The sequence below is a fragment of the Mixophyes fleayi genome, chromosome 4 (assembly GCF_038048845.1).
Source record: "Mixophyes fleayi isolate aMixFle1 chromosome 4, aMixFle1.hap1, whole genome shotgun sequence".
Taxonomy (NCBI): Eukaryota; Metazoa; Chordata; class Amphibia; order Anura; family Limnodynastidae; genus Mixophyes; species Mixophyes fleayi.
Window position 1 is genome coordinate 169,626,564 of NC_134405.1, and position 21,471 is coordinate 169,648,034.

Here is a 21,471-nt window from a genome sequence, read left to right on the forward strand (position 1 = left end):
TAAATATCATTGTTGCTTGTCTCAGTATTGGGGACCCTGACCCCATGATCTATCGCAGATCTATCACTCATGGAGATTTTGAGCTGCCTTGGACATCTATACATAGTGTTTCTTAAAGCAAACATACCAATAGCTTCTGTGTTTAATTACTTGTGTACATCACTTCTTATAGGTAAAGGAACTTTACAAGAAAACCTGGTAGAAAAGCCCTATGTTGAAATCCTTTTTAACGCTTTATTTTTGGAGTTGCTGCTATTTCTTGTTGATTTTGTTTTTACTTTTACCTATCTCCCTCAGGCTGAATGACTTGTCACTTTTCACTGAGCAGCAAGCAGTAGGTACTTTGTTTATCACTAACATAATGGTCTCTCTAGCCTTGTTATTCAGGGCCTGGTTGCATGAGTGAATGGAGCATGGGAAGATGGTACCATAATGTGACACCTTGTTGGTGTGTACCAGCCATTGACACTGAGGCTTATATTGCATGGCCGTGCCAAGCTGCACTATAGCCAACCTGTTTAACATAATGTAATATATCAAGTGAAAAGATTGGGCCGCTTCCACCATCCATGCCCGCCGTGTAGTTCCATTCTTGCGAATGTCAGCACTTGAACATACATAAAAATCGGTAAGGCTTATGTGTGTGTGTATATATATATATGTATGTGTGTATATATATATATATATATATATATATATATATATATATATATATATATATATATATATATATATATATACACATACACACACACACACACACACACACACACACACACATATATATATTGTGGGGAGTAGCAGGACAGTAAACATTAAGCTGAGATGTCCTTTATGCTTTTTTATTTATTTATTTTAATCTTTTGTTGCAAAAGCAGCACAATGAGATAACAACATAAATTATAAGGATTTGGAAGTGACCTACACGTTTTATAACCATATAACTGCTAAACCAACTAAGCTTTTTTTTTTATGTATTTCAGGTACTACAGCGCAACCATTTTACAGATGTCTGGGGTGGATGATGACAGATTGGCTATTTGGCTTTCTGCTATTACAGCATTTACAAACTTTAGTTTTACACTTGTTGGTGTTTGGTTAGTAGAAAAAGTTGGAAGAAGGAAACTCACACTTGGAAGTCTCATAGGTATGTGGACTACATAACATTAGGGAAAAAACATTTATTTGCCTTTTGTATAAGAGGATCTCAATCTCCCACACACAAAATTAGGTGGTGTATCATGTGTATTACCTAGTAATGTAACTCAGTCCCTACAACTATTTCTGCACCCCAGAACTACTAAGAGACATATCCATTTTTTCTGCACCTTTCCTTTGGAAAGCCAGAGATATCCAAACACCAGAACTTTTGGCAAGAAGTCAGGCAATATATGTATGTTTTTCATTTCACATGAGACTTTGGTTATACTATAGAAATAGGAATATTTAATCAGATCTTAGGAACTGCCTATTTAGCTGCTGACAACATGTTGGGTAATACATTTACACACAGGGCCAAACCTTCAAAGTGGTTCATTGATTAACACTGTATGTATGATTCCTATAATAAGTGTTTATCCAGGACTTTGCAAATCTAGTCGGCCAATGTATAAAGGCTTTTATTACACATCTGTTTTTTTTTATTTTTCTCACAATAATACTTATAACCTATCAATTATTTCTTATACAATCCTCCCACTTCCTTTACTTACCATGTTACTGGTATAACTAGGTACCTGTAACTTCTTATGTTATCTTGCTGGTTGTCATAGAGGTATAGAAGTGCTGTCCCTTCCTCAACAACCACATCACACCAAGGGGCCCATTTATAAAGCCATAAGCCATGCAGAAACAGATGTTTACATATGGTTTAGGCATTTTTAAGTTACATAGCTATCTAACAAAAGTCTAACATAGGAAATATTTGCATTAAACCGAAGTCCCCATAATTTTAAATTAGAACTGCGGTCTGGGGCTGAAGATGGCGTTAGCCATTCTACCCTCGCCACAAAATATCATCCCTTATCATTGCAATAAAATATCATATTTAACAGTGGGGCATTCGTAGCCATTAATAAATAGGCCCCCACATGTTAGGACACAATACTGTCAGTTAGAATTACTGTTCACACTGACAGGTTAAATTCCCTGTGGCCAGGTGTTCATATGGGTGTTGCAAATTTAAGTGACATTGGAAACCGAAAACAAATAAGCTAGATGTTGAATAGTATTTTATTTTTGCGAAAAGTGGCCAACGAACGGTAATAGTGACTTTTTAACATCATTTTGTGTTTTAAAAATCGGTTTCTCACATTTCATAATATATAGGCAATACATTTTACTTGCATTAATCCATATCTATAGTAATTTATTACACCTTTTTTTTTTTATCATAGGTACAACTGTGGCCCTAATTGTACTCGCTTTGGGCTTTTTGTTGTCTGCTCAAGTCTCACCACCAGTTACATTTACACCAACTGATCCTTCAAGTCAAAATTCCACTTGTGCAAAATACAGGTGAGTGTTTAGTTATATATATTCTTATACAAGTTAACCCGTGCATGATACTCATGCATTCTAGTCAAATCAAGCTACTTAAGGTGTTAAAAAGGTTCTTGTCATGCATTTGGGCCTAGCCCAGGCCTCCTCAGGGGAAGAGCGTTACTTCCCGACGCAAGTGCCCTTTTTTAACGTGGTTTTGTCCACATGTCACCACCTCATCATTTTTCTCCATCACCTCATCCTTCATCTTCATCGCCTCATCCTTCATCAAGCTACTTAAGGTGTTAAAAACTCCCCACTGTCACCCCCGGCAACCACTCCCAACTGTCACTTCTCCTTTAAGAAATATATAGGTCAGTGTATAACTCTGCCCAGCAGGTTTCCACACACGCCACTAGGCATTTATATAGTAGATATGTTGCTTTTCTGAATTAAGGTATATTATGCTTGAGACAACAGAGGTGAAAAACATAGGCAACTTCCCATCTCTTAGCTTCAATTCTATCTGTGCTTCTTTCTTTAACTGTCTTCCCTTTATTAGGTCTTTATGGAAGCATCTTAAGAGCTAATAATATCTAGAATTTGCAGTATGGTGTATAAATAAGAAGAGCTCAAGTGTTTGCACTGGCAGTAGTATCCCAGAAGTGCCCTAGAGAATATCCTATCATAATCCCTCCATCCCAGACTTTAAATTAACACTAAACCCCTCATATTATTATAATATTATGTTGCAAGAGGATTGCCACTTAGTCGTGGACAAGACAGCACAGGATAATGAGTCTTTCTCAATTCAAGTTTGTTTAATTAGTGATGTTTATATTGCAGACACCTCCAAAGTGAAGGTGAATCACCTTGTAATCTAATTCTTTCTAACTACTTCTAAAAGGTGGCAATAATTTACGTCTTAGTACATTTTTTCTGCTTTTTGTATCTTATTTCTCTGCAAAGCAAAGAAGTATATATGTGCATACCAAAATATCTTCAGTAATAGGAAGATAGGTGTACAATGGAACCTGGCACAATAAAATAATTTCCAACATAACTGGTAGAAGCCTAACAAGATAACTACATTGCTTAACATATTTCACTTACAATTTATGACCCGACACCTCTTAGTAGTGCACAGCTATGAAAGCTGTCATATTAATCAGTAGATATCATCAGTTTCTGCAATACCATGTACAAATTAACCACTTACTTTTTTACAGCTTTTGCAATGGATGTATGCTAGATCCCAGCTGTGGATTCTGTTACAAGATTAACACTTCAAATATTGTTGATTCATCTTGTATCCCTGTTGACCCAAAAACGACAGAGCGGTCTGCATGGGGCAGGTAAAGCATTACCTTTCTCTTCATTTCATGCATTCACAATTCACATGTCGCCTTTTAGATAAACAAAATATGAAGCAAAAATAGCATTTGAATTGCATCGAAAAAGATCAGTAAACAAAATTAAAGGAAAATAAGATGAAAAATATCTAAAATAATGAGCAAGAGTCATAGCTTAACATGGTAAAGTATATGCTTTGTTAATTGAATTGTCAGTGAAGTACAGAAATGTAAAACAAAAGTTGCACAACACTATGTAACACACAGAAACATACTGTGAACTACACATGTCCATGTGGGTCATAAAATTAACATTAGTTTTTCAAATTGTATAAAAGAAGTCTCTTAAAATGTCAACAGGTCTTATTAGGTGACTCTGTGTGTGTGTGTATATATGTATATGTATATATATATATATATATATATATATATATATATATATATATATATTAAATGTATGTGTATATATATTAAATGTATATGTATGTATGTATGTGTGCATATATATATATATATATATATATATATATATATATATATATATATATATATATATATTTTGTGTGTGTATGTATGTATACACACCGTATTTCCCCCGCTCCACTGTATAAGACGCACCTGTAGATATCATGTGAAAAAAAATATTATCCTCAACTTTTTCACAGAGTGATTGTGCAGCATGTACAGAGAGGAGAGACGGAGTTCTAACGCTATTGCTAATTCTGCCTTACCCTGTCAGATGCTTCCTCTGTCCGGTAAAGTCTTCTTTCTTCTGTCCATTCTGATCCTGATGCTGGAAAGTCGCTTACCGTCCTCTTCGCGATGACCGGATGTCCAATCAGGACTTTGACAAAGTCCTGATTGGACCAAATGCAGAAAACGTAAGTGTGCGTTCCAACTGCGGTTCACGCACCACATGCGGTCATCACGAAGAGGACTTTCCAGCATCAGGATCAGAACGGACAGAAGAAAGAAGACTTTACCGGACAGAGGAAGCATCTGACAGGGTAAGCGCTACTACCACTGTATAAGACGCACCCAGTTTTAAGACCCAAAATTGTGGGGAAAAAGGTGCGTCTTATACATGGGGAAATACGGTATCTCTCTCTCTCTCTCTATAGATAGATAGATCTATCGATCGATATAGATATATATAGAGATAAATTTTATATATATATATATATATATAGATAGATAGATAGATATAGATATTTATTTCTTTTTTAGAGACACATTTATTTTTTGGGGTATTAACAATCAGAACATTGTTCCTTTTTTTTTTATTAAATTTTATATAGCACCAACATATTATGCAGCACTTGCCTTAGTCATTCACATAAGTCCCTGTGCCAGTGGAGCTTACAATGCATATTCTCTACCACACAGACAGGCACACACTAACATTGACCAATGTGTTTTTGGAGTACAGGAAGAAACCGGAGCAGCATGCAAGCACAGGGTGTACATACAAACTTCACACAGATATTAGCCTTGTTAGAATAGAGCCTATGGCTTTAGCACTGCGATGTTAACCATTGTGCCACTTTGTCAATGTTTTTACCATTCAATCTGTCATTAATAAAAAAAAAAAAAGTATGGCCTGAATCTGAAATGCCTGTTTTCTTTCAGATGTACAAATGAAACCAGATCTCAATCAGGGTTTTTTTGGGCATATAATTACTGTCCTACGTCATACTCATGGACTGCACTCCTTGGTTTAATTTTTTACTTGGTTTTCTTTGCACCTGGTAAGATTTTCATTTTTTGAGCAAAATAATTCAAAATTGTATTTGTAAGCCCAATGTGATAGGTGTTGTACCATTTGTTATAGATATAGACCGACATTGACCACTGACAAAATTGCAGACATGGGGAATATTGGTCCCTATTTTGATAATGTGTCCTGGATTCAACATGTCTCCAGTGCCTCGGTATTGCATCATGAGCGCAATCTGAGTAAAAGTGCAGTGATTTGTAAATACTGAACTCTTCAGATCCGAAGAGCTGCCATACCACTGGTATATCCTCTTCTATGTTGCATTGTTTTGCTTTATGCCATGCCATGCTATTCTTCCTGTGCAAAGTGCTGGCGGCAGAGTATAGGCGAGGGTATTTAACTCATAAGAGGTGTATTTGTATTAACGTAATTTATACAGATTTATTTTTCTCACTGGAGTATATTTCAGTTGAAATCTTATTACCAGTTATCGATGTGATGCTGCATATGTGTTTTCTATTGTATATATTTTACTTTTATAACACATTGTGGTTCAAGGTCAATTTTAATTTCTAATAACAGATAAATTCTCAGTAACCAAGCAACACAAAAATGGCCTTTTTCAATGGGACATTCCAAAACACAACATTTTTCCTGATATCCCAAAGATCATGTGCTGTCCATGTCCTAAAGCTGCCTCAAATAATACCGCTCCTCCTCCGCCTCCCCTCTCTGCCTTGCCTTACACTGGCTCCCCTTCCCCTACAGGATCCTTTTCAAACTCCTCACCACCACTTACAAAGCTCTCTCCCAGTCTACTGCCCCCTATATCTCTAACCTCCTCACCATTCACACCCCTGCCCGCTCCCTGCGCTCGGCCAATGATCTCCACTCTGATCACCTCTTCCCACTCCAGAATCCAAGACTTCTCCCGAGCTGCTCCCCTCCACTGGAACGACCTCCCCCGCTCCATCCGTCTCTCACCCAGTCTGTGCTCCTTCAAACGGGCACTTAAAACTCACCTGTTCCTCAAAGCCTACCAACCATCCACTTAACCCTTATCTTGTTGCTCCTTCTCTAACCTCCTTCTCTCGTTCTCCCCTCTCTCCACCAGCCCCGCCTTTCTCTCCCTTACTTTAATGGCTCCCTCTTGTGCCTGTTTGTCCACCCTCCCTTAGGATGGGAGCTCGTATGAGCAGGGCCCCTCTCCCCTCCTGTCTCCATACCTGTTCTTCTGCTCCATCTTTGCTCATATGTCTGCCTGGAGTTCTGAAGTATTGGTACTTTGTGTTTATTGCTCTGTACTATGTCACCCTGTATGGTCTCCTGCTTGTATAATGTACGGCGCTGCGGAAACCTTGTGGCGCCTAACAAATAAATGATAATAATAATGATTCCTGGTAATATAAATTTCTTTTGTTGGATGGCAGTGTTTCATTTTTTTCCAAATGTTTCTCATGCATGTTAACAGTTCTAGTTTAATCTCAACTGTCCTCAAAATATTTTTACAGTTGCACACTACTTTTAAGAGGTTTCCTTTGAGCACTGACATTAGATGATTCAAAATAAGCTTCTGCAGTTGCTGAACTATGCCTAGTATTTCTGCCACCTCCTGGAGTATATTCTGTTGGATGACCATGTCTTCAAACATTTGTGTTGACATTTATCCATGTGTCCTTACCATGGAGTTTTTAGAGATTTTTAACTCCAGCCACATAGATCACTCTTTCTTTCTGAGATCCGTATAAATCTCTTTTGAGCAGAGCCTTTCCTATTGCAAACCTTAAGAGAATGGTTTACAAACTTTAACTCATTGTAGTATGCTGCTATCTGCATTAATATACTTTTAAACTGAGGAAAAACACTTCATAAAAGTTAATATTGATGTTTTAGCTAGTTATACACGTTGAGCCAAATATTCTCATGTTTCACATCAATTTATACAGGCCACAATTAAAGTGTGCTAAACACTGAATGAGTTTGAATTGACTGTTTACCTCTTACTGAATGTCCCATCTCTATGCTTCTGTATTTCTTTCTGGCTTTGCATATTTGTGTTATTTACAGGAATGGGACCAATGCCATGGACTATCAATTCTGAAATATACCCACTGTGGGCAAGAAGTACAGGAAATGCTTGTTCATCTGGAGTTAATTGGATTTTTAATGTAGTAATCTCACTCACATTTTTACATACAGCTGAATATCTTACATACTACGGTAAGAACTACAGAATCTTGTAATTTCATGCACAAAATGTATTTTACATAGGTTGCCCTAGTGTGTTACAGTCCACATTGCAATATATGCACCATTTGCATTGCAAGTGTTCATTGTGCAGAGCTGTTCATCAGGTGGTTGAGGGGCTATATGTAACTGTCCTTTTGACCTTAAAAGGTGCAGCCCTTCATATAAAAATAATAATTGGACAGTAGTAAGTTTGATTTGTCTTCATACTTTTACCAGACAAATGTTGGGTTTTAATCATAATAATTATATTCGATCACTGTGACTGGATCACTTATAAATAACTTTATTTGTGGCTGGCTCATGTAGAAATAATTTATTGTAGAAATGTATTTCAATCAGATGTTCAGGCACCAATGTATAATTTGAAATGCACTTATTGGGATGTGTTTTGTATAGGAGTGACATTGTTTGGGTTTGTAACTGTGCTAGAGGAAGTCTGTTTGCTGATAGCAGGAAATGCTAAGTAAGTCTTCATGTGAAGTGACAAACACCTGTTTAGCCTGTATACCCAGCAGGGGGCTGCTGCCTGGCTGTCTGGCGTGCCTGCATTTCAGATAATGCAAACATCAAGTTTTAGCACATAACAGGGTAGTGTAAATATTGTTAGCTTTGCACTGCATTTAAATCTATGTTTTGGGAAACATATATCGTATCCTGATACTAAAAATAACTCGGACCTCAGGCGGCTGGCTTACCCTGTGTCCAAACTGTATAAAAAGAGAGACCTTGTGCCCTGAAATGTATCATCATTCTTGTTCCATCTGACCTGATCATTGGTACCTTCAATCAGTGTGGCTGCAAATAAACATCACTTGCTTCGAAGACCTGCTTGAAAACGTCTTCCATGCTGAAAATCCTGTGACCTACAGATTAGACTCAAAATCTAATTAGTTTCCGGCTGTCTGAGGTTTGGACCCAGCTTCCCAGCACCACCGTTCTGCCCGTTACCCAGCAGCTCTGGCCAGTGTGATAGGCCAGGTCCACAGCAACCCTGATCCATAGTAAGCAGTCAGGGATACTAGCCAGGTGTCCCTGCAAGGGGGTACCCTAGCAGTGACAGTTACCCAAAAGGAACCTGGTATTGGATCCAGTATCATGTACACCACATTGGAGGATGTACATTAGAATGTGTCAGTGATTTTATAGTCCCGTAGTGTGTTGGGTATGTGGACTGTGTTTGTTGGTAGGACATGGGTGCAGGTTTTGCATTTGTTAGTTTTTGCAGGGGAAAGTGCCAGTCTCTGATGGTGATGAGAGGGCACTTTTAACGAGGAGATTAAGTTCGGAGCTTGTTTGTATGAAAGGAGAGGTACATTTTGGAATATTTCCTTCAGTCTATTGTCTTTCGGAAATATGGGCTCAAGATCAGCAGCAATTTTCCCCAAGATGTTCATGTGGGGATTGTAAGTGACCCCTAGGGGCACCCTGCTGTTATACTCCTTCTGTTTGTAATCCAGGAGGCTACTCCTTGGGATTCTTGTGGCTCTGTGATTCTGTTCATCTATAACTATTGGATGGTATCCTTGTTGTAGGAATGTATTCCTCAGTTATAGTAGGTGTTGTTTTCTGTCTTCACTGTCTGAACAAATCCAAATGTATGTCACAGTTTAGCTATAAATGTAAATTATGGACTTCTTTATGTGTCCGGGGTAAAAGCTGTTCCATCTCAGATATGCTGGGCGGCCTGTAGGTTTATGATAGACAGATGTTTTTATAGTATGTTGTTGTTTTTTTTTGTATAGAGTCATGTCCAGGAAATGTATCTGAGATCGTAAGTAGTTAAGTGTGAGTCTGATGGTTGGGTGAAACTTGTTGAAGTTTTTATGGAAAGTAAGCAGCTCATCTTCTGAGCCAGTGCATATTAGTAGTAAATCATCAATATAACGGACGTATGCTAGAGGTTTCATTAAGCAAGCTGATAAGAATTCCTCCTCTAGTTTAGCCATGAAAAGATTAGCATACTGAGGTGACATCTTACTACCCATGGCACTTCCCATACACTACAGGTATGTGTCTTTCCCAAAAGAAAGGTAATTATGCTTGAGTACAAAACTGATCAGCTGCAGGGTTGGCTCTGTGGTTAGACTGTTTATTTGAAGGTAGTGTTGGCATGCGGCCATACCATCCTTGTGAGGTGTGTTAAAGTACAGAGACTCCACATCCATAGTTGCCAGTATTGAGCCTTATAGTAGTGGACCCAGGGCTGAAAGTTTGCAGAGAATGTCTGTGGTATCCTGGATATAACTAGGTGTTCGTCTCACCAAGGGTTTTAGAACATTCTCTATCCAGCCAGAAATATTTGTCATCAAGGTCCCTATACCAGAAATTATTGGTCTCCTTGCATTGCTTTCTTTTATGTATTTTAGGTAACATTTCGGAGGTACCCATTTTAGGATTGTTCGGTATAGGGTCCAGTAGAGAGGATGATCCAGGGGTGAAACCATTTATGATCTTTATACGTTCTTCTGTGTGTTGTTTGTGTGGTCTTCCATAATCAGAGTGTAGTGTTTTTTTTATCCGAGAGCTGTCTGTGTGCTTCCTGAATGTAATCAGCTCCTCCCTTAGCTGCTGGTTTAATGATGATATTGTTGTTAGATTTTATAGCCTTCCTCTCCTCCACATTGAGATTGTGTGTCACTTTGTGCTGTTTGTCCAAAATCTCAGATTTTACTTTATTTCTGAAACTATCTATATTATAATCCATAGTTTGGTTGTGTCCCAGCTGTGGGGTCCAGTTTGTCCTTTTTTTTTTGTTTCTAGTATTTTCTTGTTGCATATCAGCTTGTGATGTGATATCTGTTTTGTCATAAAAGAATTCCTTCACATCACTGCAAAACTGAGCCGTGTTGAGTGGGCTTGTGGGACAGAATGTAAGTCCTCTGGATAAAACACTCTTTTTCGCTGTGCTTGGCTCATACTGTGAGAGGTTCACAACAGATGACGATGTATCCAAATTGTTTTGTGAATTATGCTTTTTGTCTGGCACATTGAGATCAGCTTTCATCCTTAGTCTGTTGAGTTTCTTTTCCTTATTGATGATTAGGTGATGTTGTAATTTATTAAAGAAATCACCTTGTACTTTACTGGTTGGATATGACACAGGTCCCTGTATTGTGGTATTGAGGGAATTAATGTTATCTTGGATAGTTCTCATCTTGTTATAGAAGAGTCTAATAAGGTGATTTTGCAGTTGTTCAGATGATCTGTAGCAAAGTTTTTGTGAAAAGTGAGTATTGTAGGTGTGTCGAGTTGAATTCCTGATTGAGGCCTTTGGGAAAAGATTCTCCTTTTTGCATCTGGATAGAAAGAAGACGCCGCTGTTCAGTTGTTCCAGTTTTCTTCAGTAGGTTTTTAAGATCGGTACATTGGGGTATCTTCCATTATCAGACTGTGTAGCAAAAAAAATTAAAAAATAAAAATTTATTGCAGTACCTTGTCAGCCAGAAAAATCTATGTGATGAATACTTTCGTGTCAAAAAAGACAAAAGTATAATAGGAGTGATACCTTTATTGGCTAACCAAAAGAAATTTTTATATTTGCTAGCTTTCAGAGCACAGAGGCCCCTTCATCAGGCAAGTTTACAAATGAATGACTGAGAAAAGGGCACAACATTTAAGAGATGTTGCATCAAGCAACTTGTACATGAAGGGGGGATACATCATTAAGATAAGCTAAAGTAATAAAACTGAGGTTTTCGTTATGGATGGAAGAGTGAAAGTCCTAGGAGTTCAGAGATCTGGAGTCACTCTGCTGTGGGGTGTGAAGTGTGTCCATGTAGTGAGTCATAAATCCCAGTGTTAGGATGAGTCCTTGAGTCAATGGGGCATATTCAATTTTTTTTCCTGCGCCGCGGAAAAACTATTACCGTTAATACGGTAATAGATAGCTGGATTTCAGCTCGCGGCTCAGGGAGCTGCAAGCTGAAATCCAGCGAGTAAATTACTGTATTAACGTTTTTTCGCACACGATTACCGTAATACCGGTAATCGTGCGCGGGCCACGAGATTTTCGGCGTTTCCGCCGAGAATTTAATATGCCCCTATGAGTGGAATGTTCTTATTATCCCTTGACCTGAGAGTCACCTAGACTGCACAATGCAAAATAAGTAATCTAAGATAAATAATAATGACCTTTAAGAGCAGACATGTTTACCACTTCGACTACTTCCTTCTTGCTCCATTTTTCCCTTGGCTAATGTAAATTTCTAAAGTGGTTGCAATGTAGCCAGTCATTCTGTGCAATAAATAAGATGAGCAAAAACAAACATCTGTGTTTAATCATAATATTATTTACAGTAATTACTTAAGATTTCCAGACACTAATATAAGTAAGCAACTCTCAACTGTAAAGCTGCTGAATGTGTTGAAGGCTGCTTGTTCTGTGTACTGTCAGCTCTGCAGTAGGGGCATTTGTACTTAAAGGAAATGGATTTAAATAAGAGTACTATAAATATTAATGCTGTGTGTATATCATTTTATGTGCCTCTATGTGGAAGAATTAAAAAGGTCAATATTTTTTTTTATTACCATTTACATGACATCCTCCATGACTGAACAGAGCTATCCATCATCATATTAGAAGGACCATTACTGCAGCATTTGCAATCTAATGTCTGTTCACATAGAAGAGAGAGACTACATATGAGAAACTAATGGATCTCCTGGATCAAAGCTAGGGAAAAAGCTCTTGTTATCAAAGAAAAGAAACAAACTTGTCATTTCTGTTGCTTAGGCATTTTTTGCAGCAGCTTTGCAGCTCAAAAGGCTTATGATAAAATATATCCTAAATCTATAAATAGAATTGAAACGTAGAAATGTTTTGTTTACCATTGTGTTCTGCATTTTAGAACATTTTTTTATCCACATTTGAAAGTCCATATTGTTAAATTTGGTAATAAAGTAAAAAAAAAAACTTTTTTATTTGCAATTGACTACATAGCAGGCATGTATTGCCGATAGCATAACAGTGTTCTGATTTCAAAATGTCACATCACTACTCCTGTGACAGTGTGTGTATATGCACATAAATACATACATATATGCATACAGTATGTGTGTATAGTACCAGGTTTATCACCAGTTAAATGATTTGTTAGTTTTGTTTAATGTGAAAAAGTCTGCATTAATTATGTATTATTTCATTTCACAGGAGCTTTCTTCCTGTATGCAGGGTTTGCTTCTGTTGGACTTCTATTTATTTATGGCTGCCTACCAGAGACTAAAGGGAAGAAGCTGGAGGAAATTGAATCTTTATTTGAAAATAGACTGTGTACATGTGGTGCCTCTGATTCTGATGAGGGAAGGTATATAGAATATATTCGCGTAAAGGGAAGTAATTATCATCTTTCTGACAATGATGCTTCTGATGTGGAATAATTTTCCTTGGCAGATGCATACTAATCATTTAAAAGCCTTCTGGAAAAGGACAGCTATAGGTGACTTCACAGTCCTGCTTCTGGTCTGGTTATCTCAAAAGTTCAAAATGAACCTACTGAAATCAAGTGTGTTACTAATCTGGAAGAAAGATTTAGTGACATTGCAAAACAAAAGTGTTAAAAATTCACATTTAGAAATCTAATTTTTTTTTTTTACGATCATCGAGATTGTGTTTTAGATTAATGTATTCATTCATATATTTTAAATAGTAGGACTAAAAGCTAGAATTTTGTTAGATTTCATATCATGTTATAAATTTAAGTCTTCCTTTTGTTAATTCCATGAATGATCTAGCATTTCCATTTTCACTTACATGCACATGATGAAAATGTAAATGCAGAAAAAATATATATACATATGAACAAAGTGTTGCAGGAAATTTTATATAAAAATGTATTTTACATTTTAAAATTTAACATGTAACATTCCAAAATAATTATCCAAGTACAGTTTTCAGTATCTAATTCTCTAATCTAATAATCTAACATTCCAAGTATATTGTGTTAAATGAACAATATAGACAAAAGCACAAACTAATTTCTGTTTTGGCATTTTATGTGAATTTTTTTTAAAAAAAACAGCTAAACCCAATGTTGTTTTTTATTGCCAATATATAATAAAAATTGTTAGGTGCTTTTTTTCACAGACAAAAAGTCTGATGAAACATATTTAAAAAAACAGTTCAAATATGTTTACATATGTGTTGATGTTAGGCCTTTGCCTTATTATGATCTAGATGTTTATTTGTTTCTATTTATTTAAGTATACCCATCACAAACCGATAGTGGTGGCAGAAGCTGCCACAGCTCATGAGAATACAGGCTATTCATTCATTTGGAACCATTAACCTCACTAAGGTGTTGCTAGTTCCGACTCCCCTCTGTGTATACAACAGGTACATTTTAAAGGGTACGTAAGATAAACATTGTATTTGCTAAAAAGAAATCTAATTTGCATCTGCAGTTTAATTTTGGAAAAGCCTGAATAATTTTCCACCTTTTGTAACTTGCTTATTGTTACTACTTATTTCTAAGAGGACAGTTACTGCAGCAGTAGCCACCTTTGAGTAGAAAGCCGTTAGTGTTTAAGGGGGGTTCACTTACTTTAAGCAAATGTGTAAAAGTGCAGATAATTTTTATTTTTTTTATATCTTTATTACTGTACACCAAATACTTTTTATTTGAGTGGCCTACTTAGCTGGTATGGCAACAAGCCAATGAGTTTTCTGTGTTGATCAATGACTAGATGTTCCAAAGATTAAAAAGACTACTCTGCACTTGAGCTAATGTTAATAAACACAGAACAAGTATTTGCTATATAGCATGCTAGTTGTGTCCATTTATCTATTCAGTAGTAAATATCATGGAACATATAGCTGTGGAGCACTATAAAAGGTTTTAGCTAACAAATCTTTGCATGTCCTGATGATATGTACCTGGGCACTACTTAAAATAAAGTAAAATTTCTTAAAATGGTGTAATTTGAAAAATTAAATGGGCACTATAAAAAGTAGATATTGACTGGACTTAAGAAGTCTCAAAATGTGTCTCAATCCTTATATAATAAGTGTTGCGTGAAAGTAACTGTTTCATCACACAAGGATTATTTAGAGCACTGTTGAATTAAAGATTAATTATCCATTTTTCTATAGAAAAGAGCTATACTGAAATGCAAATATAACTCTTTTAAGCTACACTACCTTACACAAATGCATTTGGCCCCTTAAAATCATGGATTTGATGTTCCACATTTTGATAATGAATGTACTCATATGGGAAATGAATCTGTAGGAGTGCAACATACTTAAAAGTGAAATTGCATTTCCTACTATTATCTGTCAATATAATAGTGGAAAGGAATTGAGGATACTCTTCCTTCATAACAGAACTTCAGTTAAGGAAAGTCTAGGAACAGATAACTAAGAGGGGCATTATGGCACAAACATTTTCTTATAATGAAACTCTGTGAAAGGGAACCAATTATCATTCCTCCATTCTATACTGCTTTTCAGCAATAACCTCCATTACTTATATACTAACATTGACAGAATCTATGTTAAATTGAGTTATTGCAGGAGCAACATACTGATGAAATAAATATAATTTTTAATATGCTCACCCTTGAGAGTGCTCTAATCACCACACATACAGACCTAGTCACTTTAGAAATTACACTTTCCCTGAAGGGATTACCTCATTGATAACAAACTAATAGGGAAACTCCCTTGGAACAAGGCTTTTACTCTCCATTAAGAAATTTTCATGATAGGTCTACAGTGTAATTATGCCAGTTATGTTTCAGACAATGTGTGATGTAATGTAACACAATAATGTATCTATTATGGTCCTGAGATTATATATCTGCCCTTGATATATCTAATAGATACTCCTGATGTCAACACAAATAGACCTATTCCCTTGCGATAATCACAAGAAGTAGAACAATACTATATACAGAGGTTCAACCAAATTAATGACACAGGTTATAACATCATAGATACCTAGACAATATAACACTCAATTTATACACAATTTACACCAGCTCCACTGAAGGGTCTGAAAATCATTTTATTCTACATTTCTTTCATTTTCTTCCCTGATTTTAATATATTTGCCTTTTGAGACCTGTATAAAAATCAAATACAAACCTTTTTAAACTATTACCAATAAAAATGATTTTATGATCGTTAGTGCACTGGAGTGCTCTAATATCCAACTCTAATCCTTTGGCTAACTACGCACTGTAAACTGTATGTTCCAGGATTGTAAAACTATTTTGTGAGATAGTACATTAGTTTTATAAATTTTCATTTGTTCACATGTACTGTGTATATTTTCATTTTAATAACAAAGCGCACTAAAGGCACTTAGCTGCCATGCTGCACAGTATAAATTGGTTGTTGACAAATAGCACAATATTAAGGCAGCCAATCACAAAATAGTAATAGGTTGGATGCAGATCTTCTGCACAGACTGATGTTTAGCCATCCTCTTTGAAGCTTAAGACCCCAGTACTCTTAATTGATGAAGTTATAGGGTAAATAAACACTGCCAAATTCACATCTCAGGACAATAAGTGACCAGTTGGGAACTGCAGTGATAGGGTTTGCATACCTTTGAGACAAAACTCATGTCCAATGATGTAAGTTCGATCTTTAAAATGCTATGCTTCTTTTTGGAAGCCAAATGCAGTAAAACATTTATATATATTTTTTTTTTTTTTTTAAACTGTTTAATCTGTTATGTTAAACTTTTAAACTAGGTCCATCAGAAGAAACATTCCACATTATAGATTCGAAGTGGCAAAAACTAGGACATGAAAAAGCCCTCTGAATGAATAGGGTTTTAGCATGTGCTGTATTCTGCAGTTTTTTGTATTGGGCAAGCTTCCATGTTATTGAAAAAATATAACACAGTGAGCAACATTTATAAACCCAGCAGAGAGCTGTTTAGTTTTTAAACTGCATATTATTTTTAGGTGTTTTTTGTGTATTTTTTGCAATCCTTGCACTTAAGTTATTCCACTGATGTAATAAGTTAGCATGGCTTAAATAATGAAATTCTGTGCTTTATTTGTTATGTAACTATAGAGGTTGAGCTGGATTTTTTCAGCATAAAACTTGAGTAAAATGTTCAAGATATTTACAAGGGATAGTTTTGCATATTTTTAATGTATTACATTTGTGTAGCATATGTTGCACTAATTTCCCCAATTTTCCCCAATATCAGAGAATATACTGCAGTGATTTAGTTACTAAGCCAGCTTTGTACAACATCTGAAGGCTACAGTTTGCAGTTGATAGTCTGACATTGTAATCTCCAACATGTAGATTTCAAATCTTTTTAAACATAGTTAGTGAGTTTATATAGCAGCAATTATGCATCACAACAAGTTTCACATGTTATTTTCTTATGTGTGTCTGCAGTATAAACTTATTTAAATTAAAATATCTGTCATTACAATTGTCTGTCATATGACTTATACCTCAGGAACTGTTAATGTTGGTCTTGTCGTAAATTTTGTAGCTCTGACACATTTTGCTATAGATTCTGCTACTGTTTTGCAAAATAAAAATAGCCTGATTTTAGCTGAGAAACTGTGCACTTTTCACCAAGTAGTTTGGTCTTAATTGTTACTTCCCTACCCTAACCATACCACACAGCAGAATGAATTGACGTATTTGTCCAAGCTTTATTCAGAAATGATACATTTTGTGAAATGTGAAGTTACAAGGCATGGCACGGCACTCTGCAATTTGTTGAAGCAAAAGCCGGAGACCAGACCTTCGCGTCTCTGTGAAATGGCCTATTTTCCTGCATAATTTGATTTGAGTGACATTTTGCAAACATTTTGCACATCTCTGCGATTAACTCTTATTCTATTATGTTATGTCCTCTACCACCAGCTTTAAATGTGTTCACAGAATAGTAAGAGCTACACATCTCTACACAACGAGTGCTTTAATAAAGAAATATATATGCCAATACTATAAAATTAAAACTAATAAATTATGATTCATAGTTTTGTGAAATAATTCAGAAAAAAGGTAGGTCATCAATATTAATACTTGATTATTAGACTATGTTTTTTTAAAGTAGACCTATCACGTTTAAACTAATAGTTTAACACATGTTGGGGGGTATTCAATTGTTAGCGTTAATGCTAACAAACGAGCGCTCAAAAAATCTTACCGTTAATACGGTAATTACTCGCGGAATTTCAGCTCGCCGCTCTGAAATTCCACGAGTAAACTACCGTATTAACGGTTTTCGCGCGCAATATTACCGTTTAAACGGTAATATTTTTTGAGCGCTCGTTTTTCAGCGTTAACGCTAACAATTGAATACCCCCCGTTGTGTCTTATAAATGTATTAAGTATGTTATTACATTTTTTTTCTTTATTTTTTTAACAAACCCCTAAGCCCCAGCATTTCTCAGCTGTCAAGCAATACATTTTTCATCAGCAATTTTCTATCAGTGTGCCAGCTAAAATCTAGTTAAGCCCAGGTGTGCCAGTTGTACATTTTCAGAGGAATTATATATATATATATATATATATATATATATATATATATATATATATATATATATATATAAAAATGTTCTTATTCTGTGAATACCATGATCATATTAATGGGATCAGCAAATCAACATTTTCTTAACGTATGTTATTGTTACATATGAAATTCATAGTTGTGTGATTAAAAATGTATTAATGTAGTGCAGCAAGTTCACATTATGCCACACAGTAGTGCCCCCAGTATATATTATGCCACAGAGTAGTGCCCCCAGTTCATATTATGCCACAGAGTAGTGCCCCAGTTCATATTATGACACACAGTAGTGTCCCCAGTTCCTACTATGTAGACAATGTATAAAAACATAAAATAAATATATTTAATAAAACATAAATGTAGGCAGCTCTGTTTGCTTATGTCTAGGGTCTAGAGAGTGCGACCCACCAGGGTCTAGAGAGTGCGACCCACCAGGGTCCAAACATCTTCAGTTTCATGGGAGGAGCTACTGCACATGCAGAGTTGCTACATTTGGGCCATTTTTGGCTGCTTGAGTGAAGCAGCTCTGGTGTGACAGAGAAAAAAGATCTGCATACTGCAGTTTGTCGATCCCTGGTGTATATGCAAGATCATAAGAGGAATGCTGGGTTGGGAGGAGCATGGCGGAGTTTGTATAGATAAAGTGTTTTCTTTGGCCATAAAATTGAGAGCTGCGTACTATATTTAAGGCACAGGTGTTCAATACTGTTCAAATATGACAGGTCGTCTATATAATACAGTCTGCACAGAGAAAGAAATGTTAATATTAAACAACTTACATATTTTAATACCAAAATACATATATAATTTCAAAGAATTGGATTTTCACACCCTGAATTCAAGAGCCACTATCCGTTTGTTTTTAGGCTTTTGGTTAATGGATTAATCCCCTTCCAGTGATTTTGTTTATTAATTATTTAATACCCTCTGATTTCCGTGTTTTAACAGTCATTTTGTATGTTATCATGATAATGGTCTGCATCAATTTCCCACTGTTAGGAATATAAACATTCTGCGAATTATGATGCAAAATCAATACTGTGAGCACAAGCAGAGCATTTAATGAAACAACTTAATTTTCATATACCTGAGAAATGGACAATTGCTGAAAATCTTTTAAACCTTACAGTAAATCTTTCATATGTCATGGTACTGGCAGGGAAGAAAAAAAAAATATATATTTGATTCTATTAAAGTAAATTAACTTAAATGTTTGTGGTTCATAAAAAATGTAATTTGATTACTGTTTAATGTAATGTTCATGTACTGTACCAGGCCGGAAGCAGAGCATTCATATTGCTTTATGGCAAAATCTGTATTTTTGCCGGTACGACTTATGAAAACTATATAGCTGCAGTGTCTAAAATTCCTTACTTATCAAAATAATTTACAGTATAATGTAATATATTTGTTTTATAATACATTTTAATAGCCTTGTGTACAGTATTGTAAACTTACTTAAGTGAACTAGGTTGTGGCAGTGTTAAAATGTCAGCAAAGTAAACTCTGACTGACTGTATTATCAAATACAGTTTGTGTATTTCAGGGTAAATTGCTTAAACTATGTCAGAGTAAGAGAGAACTCTTTTTGCTTCTACTGTATGTTTCACTTAGAAGTTTGTTTTTTTACAGTATGTGCTATTTATCAGCACTGTGTTGTTTTGTATCAAAGTGTCAATGGTGTATGAACTATATGAAAGTAATAAAAATAATGTTCATATAAATATATGTACCTTTTGTATTTCATTTTAGTAGCTAAACATATTAAACTGTAGAGAATAGCTAGTGTGTCTTTTATGCAGACAAATCATTCTCTGGTGTAATCTAACCACCAGGAACAGAGGAACAACAATCTGTGGATGGATAGCTCCAAAAAGTCCATTTTCATGTGGAAGGTTAACTTGCATGTAGCTGGAATTTCTTCATAAATGCAAGAACAATGGAATAACTAAAGTAGTACTATACAATGTAAAATACATGGCAAGTCACACTGATACTGCTACTTATTCCCAAATGTAAACATGCATAATGAGGCAAAATATCTCTTGGCACACATTAAACTAGAGGGTAATGTTATGAACACAGTAGGAGATAAAGTAGAGTAAGTAACAGGCGTTTCTGGGAAATAATGGCTAATGTATGTTGCTGTTCTTTTTAATAAACTATTCTAATTTAAACAGTTCGTGTCCAGTTAATGACAGGTTCACTATAGTTTATGATTTAGAACAAGGCTTGATCCATTAACCTTCAGTAAATTAAGGTTACAAACTGCACAAAATGTGAGAAAACACTATTGAAGTAAATACAAAAGCAAAGTAACCTACATTTGACTTTGTTTTTGCTTTTGTATCTCAGAAACCCCCTTCTTGGCAGCAAGTATATGGCCCTTTCATCGCTTTTGCAGCACATAAACACATATACCATTTTCTGGATGGTGTCCTACCAGCACATTCAGAGCTTTGACCCTCTTTAATCACAGAGCACAGTAAATAGGTATGTATTCATTATCTGATTTACAACCAGGTAGGGAAGAGTGGCCCAGAACCTCTGCTGTTACAGGCCTCAATGTATACGAGTTTCAGCTTGGGCTATAGGCAACCATTGCAATGCATACTACCACAATGTTAGTACAAACTGCTTATTCACCTGTTTTTTGTGCTATACATTTCCCCAATTCTCTCTGATCAGTAGACTCAGCATTGTTCTCCAGTGGAGGGAGGTATCCTGCTGGCTTTTACAGTGGTTGGATTTTTATGGAACCCTGCTCTACAGGCTCATTTATTTCGCAATTGATGGTACCCTACTTATAATATTCTTTTTATTTTTTTGGTATAATCTACCTGGTTTCTGTTAAGTGGGACCAGTTGTCTGAATCAGCAACAATACTTCCCCTACACATATTACACCAGGCATTTCATACTGAGAAATTGGGGACCTGCTTTTCTCTCTGTTATGACCTTTGGTTTCTGCCTTGTCTTTTAAGACCTTGTTGTCTATGCTAGGAGTCTTGCGTCATTTAGTAGTTTGTTATCAAGAGTTTGTGTCATATTTTTGTTTTTTCCACTAATTGGGAAATGTAAAACAGTTTAAAATGTCTGAAAACCTAAATTTATTAGAAAATTAAGTATTTTAATATTCTGTCCAAAATTTGCCATCACTCAAAACCATATTTTTCAATGAA

General features: G+C 35.8%; 1 protein-coding gene across 2 annotated transcripts in view; it reads left to right on the forward strand.

The window, feature by feature from the left end:
- Positions 1–20,016, forward strand: part of SLC2A13 (solute carrier family 2 member 13) — a 150,840-nt gene extending 130,824 nt beyond the window's left edge. The window contains exons 5-10 of one of the 2 annotated variants that reach the window (XM_075208829.1): positions 984–1,147; positions 2,397–2,517; positions 3,711–3,836; positions 5,463–5,581; positions 7,618–7,770; positions 12,950–20,016. In XM_075208829.1, the coding sequence (XP_075064930.1) occupies positions 984–1,147; positions 2,397–2,517; positions 3,711–3,836; positions 5,463–5,581; positions 7,618–7,770; positions 12,950–13,176 (910 nt within the window). In that variant the 3' untranslated portion in view covers positions 13,177–20,016. Of the gene's footprint in view, positions 1–983; positions 1,148–2,396; positions 2,518–3,710; positions 3,837–5,462; positions 5,582–5,664; positions 6,945–7,617; positions 7,771–12,949 lie in introns of those variants that run through there. The other variant, XM_075208830.1, reaches the window with a different exon arrangement.
- Positions 20,017–21,471: the final 1,455 nt, after the last annotated feature.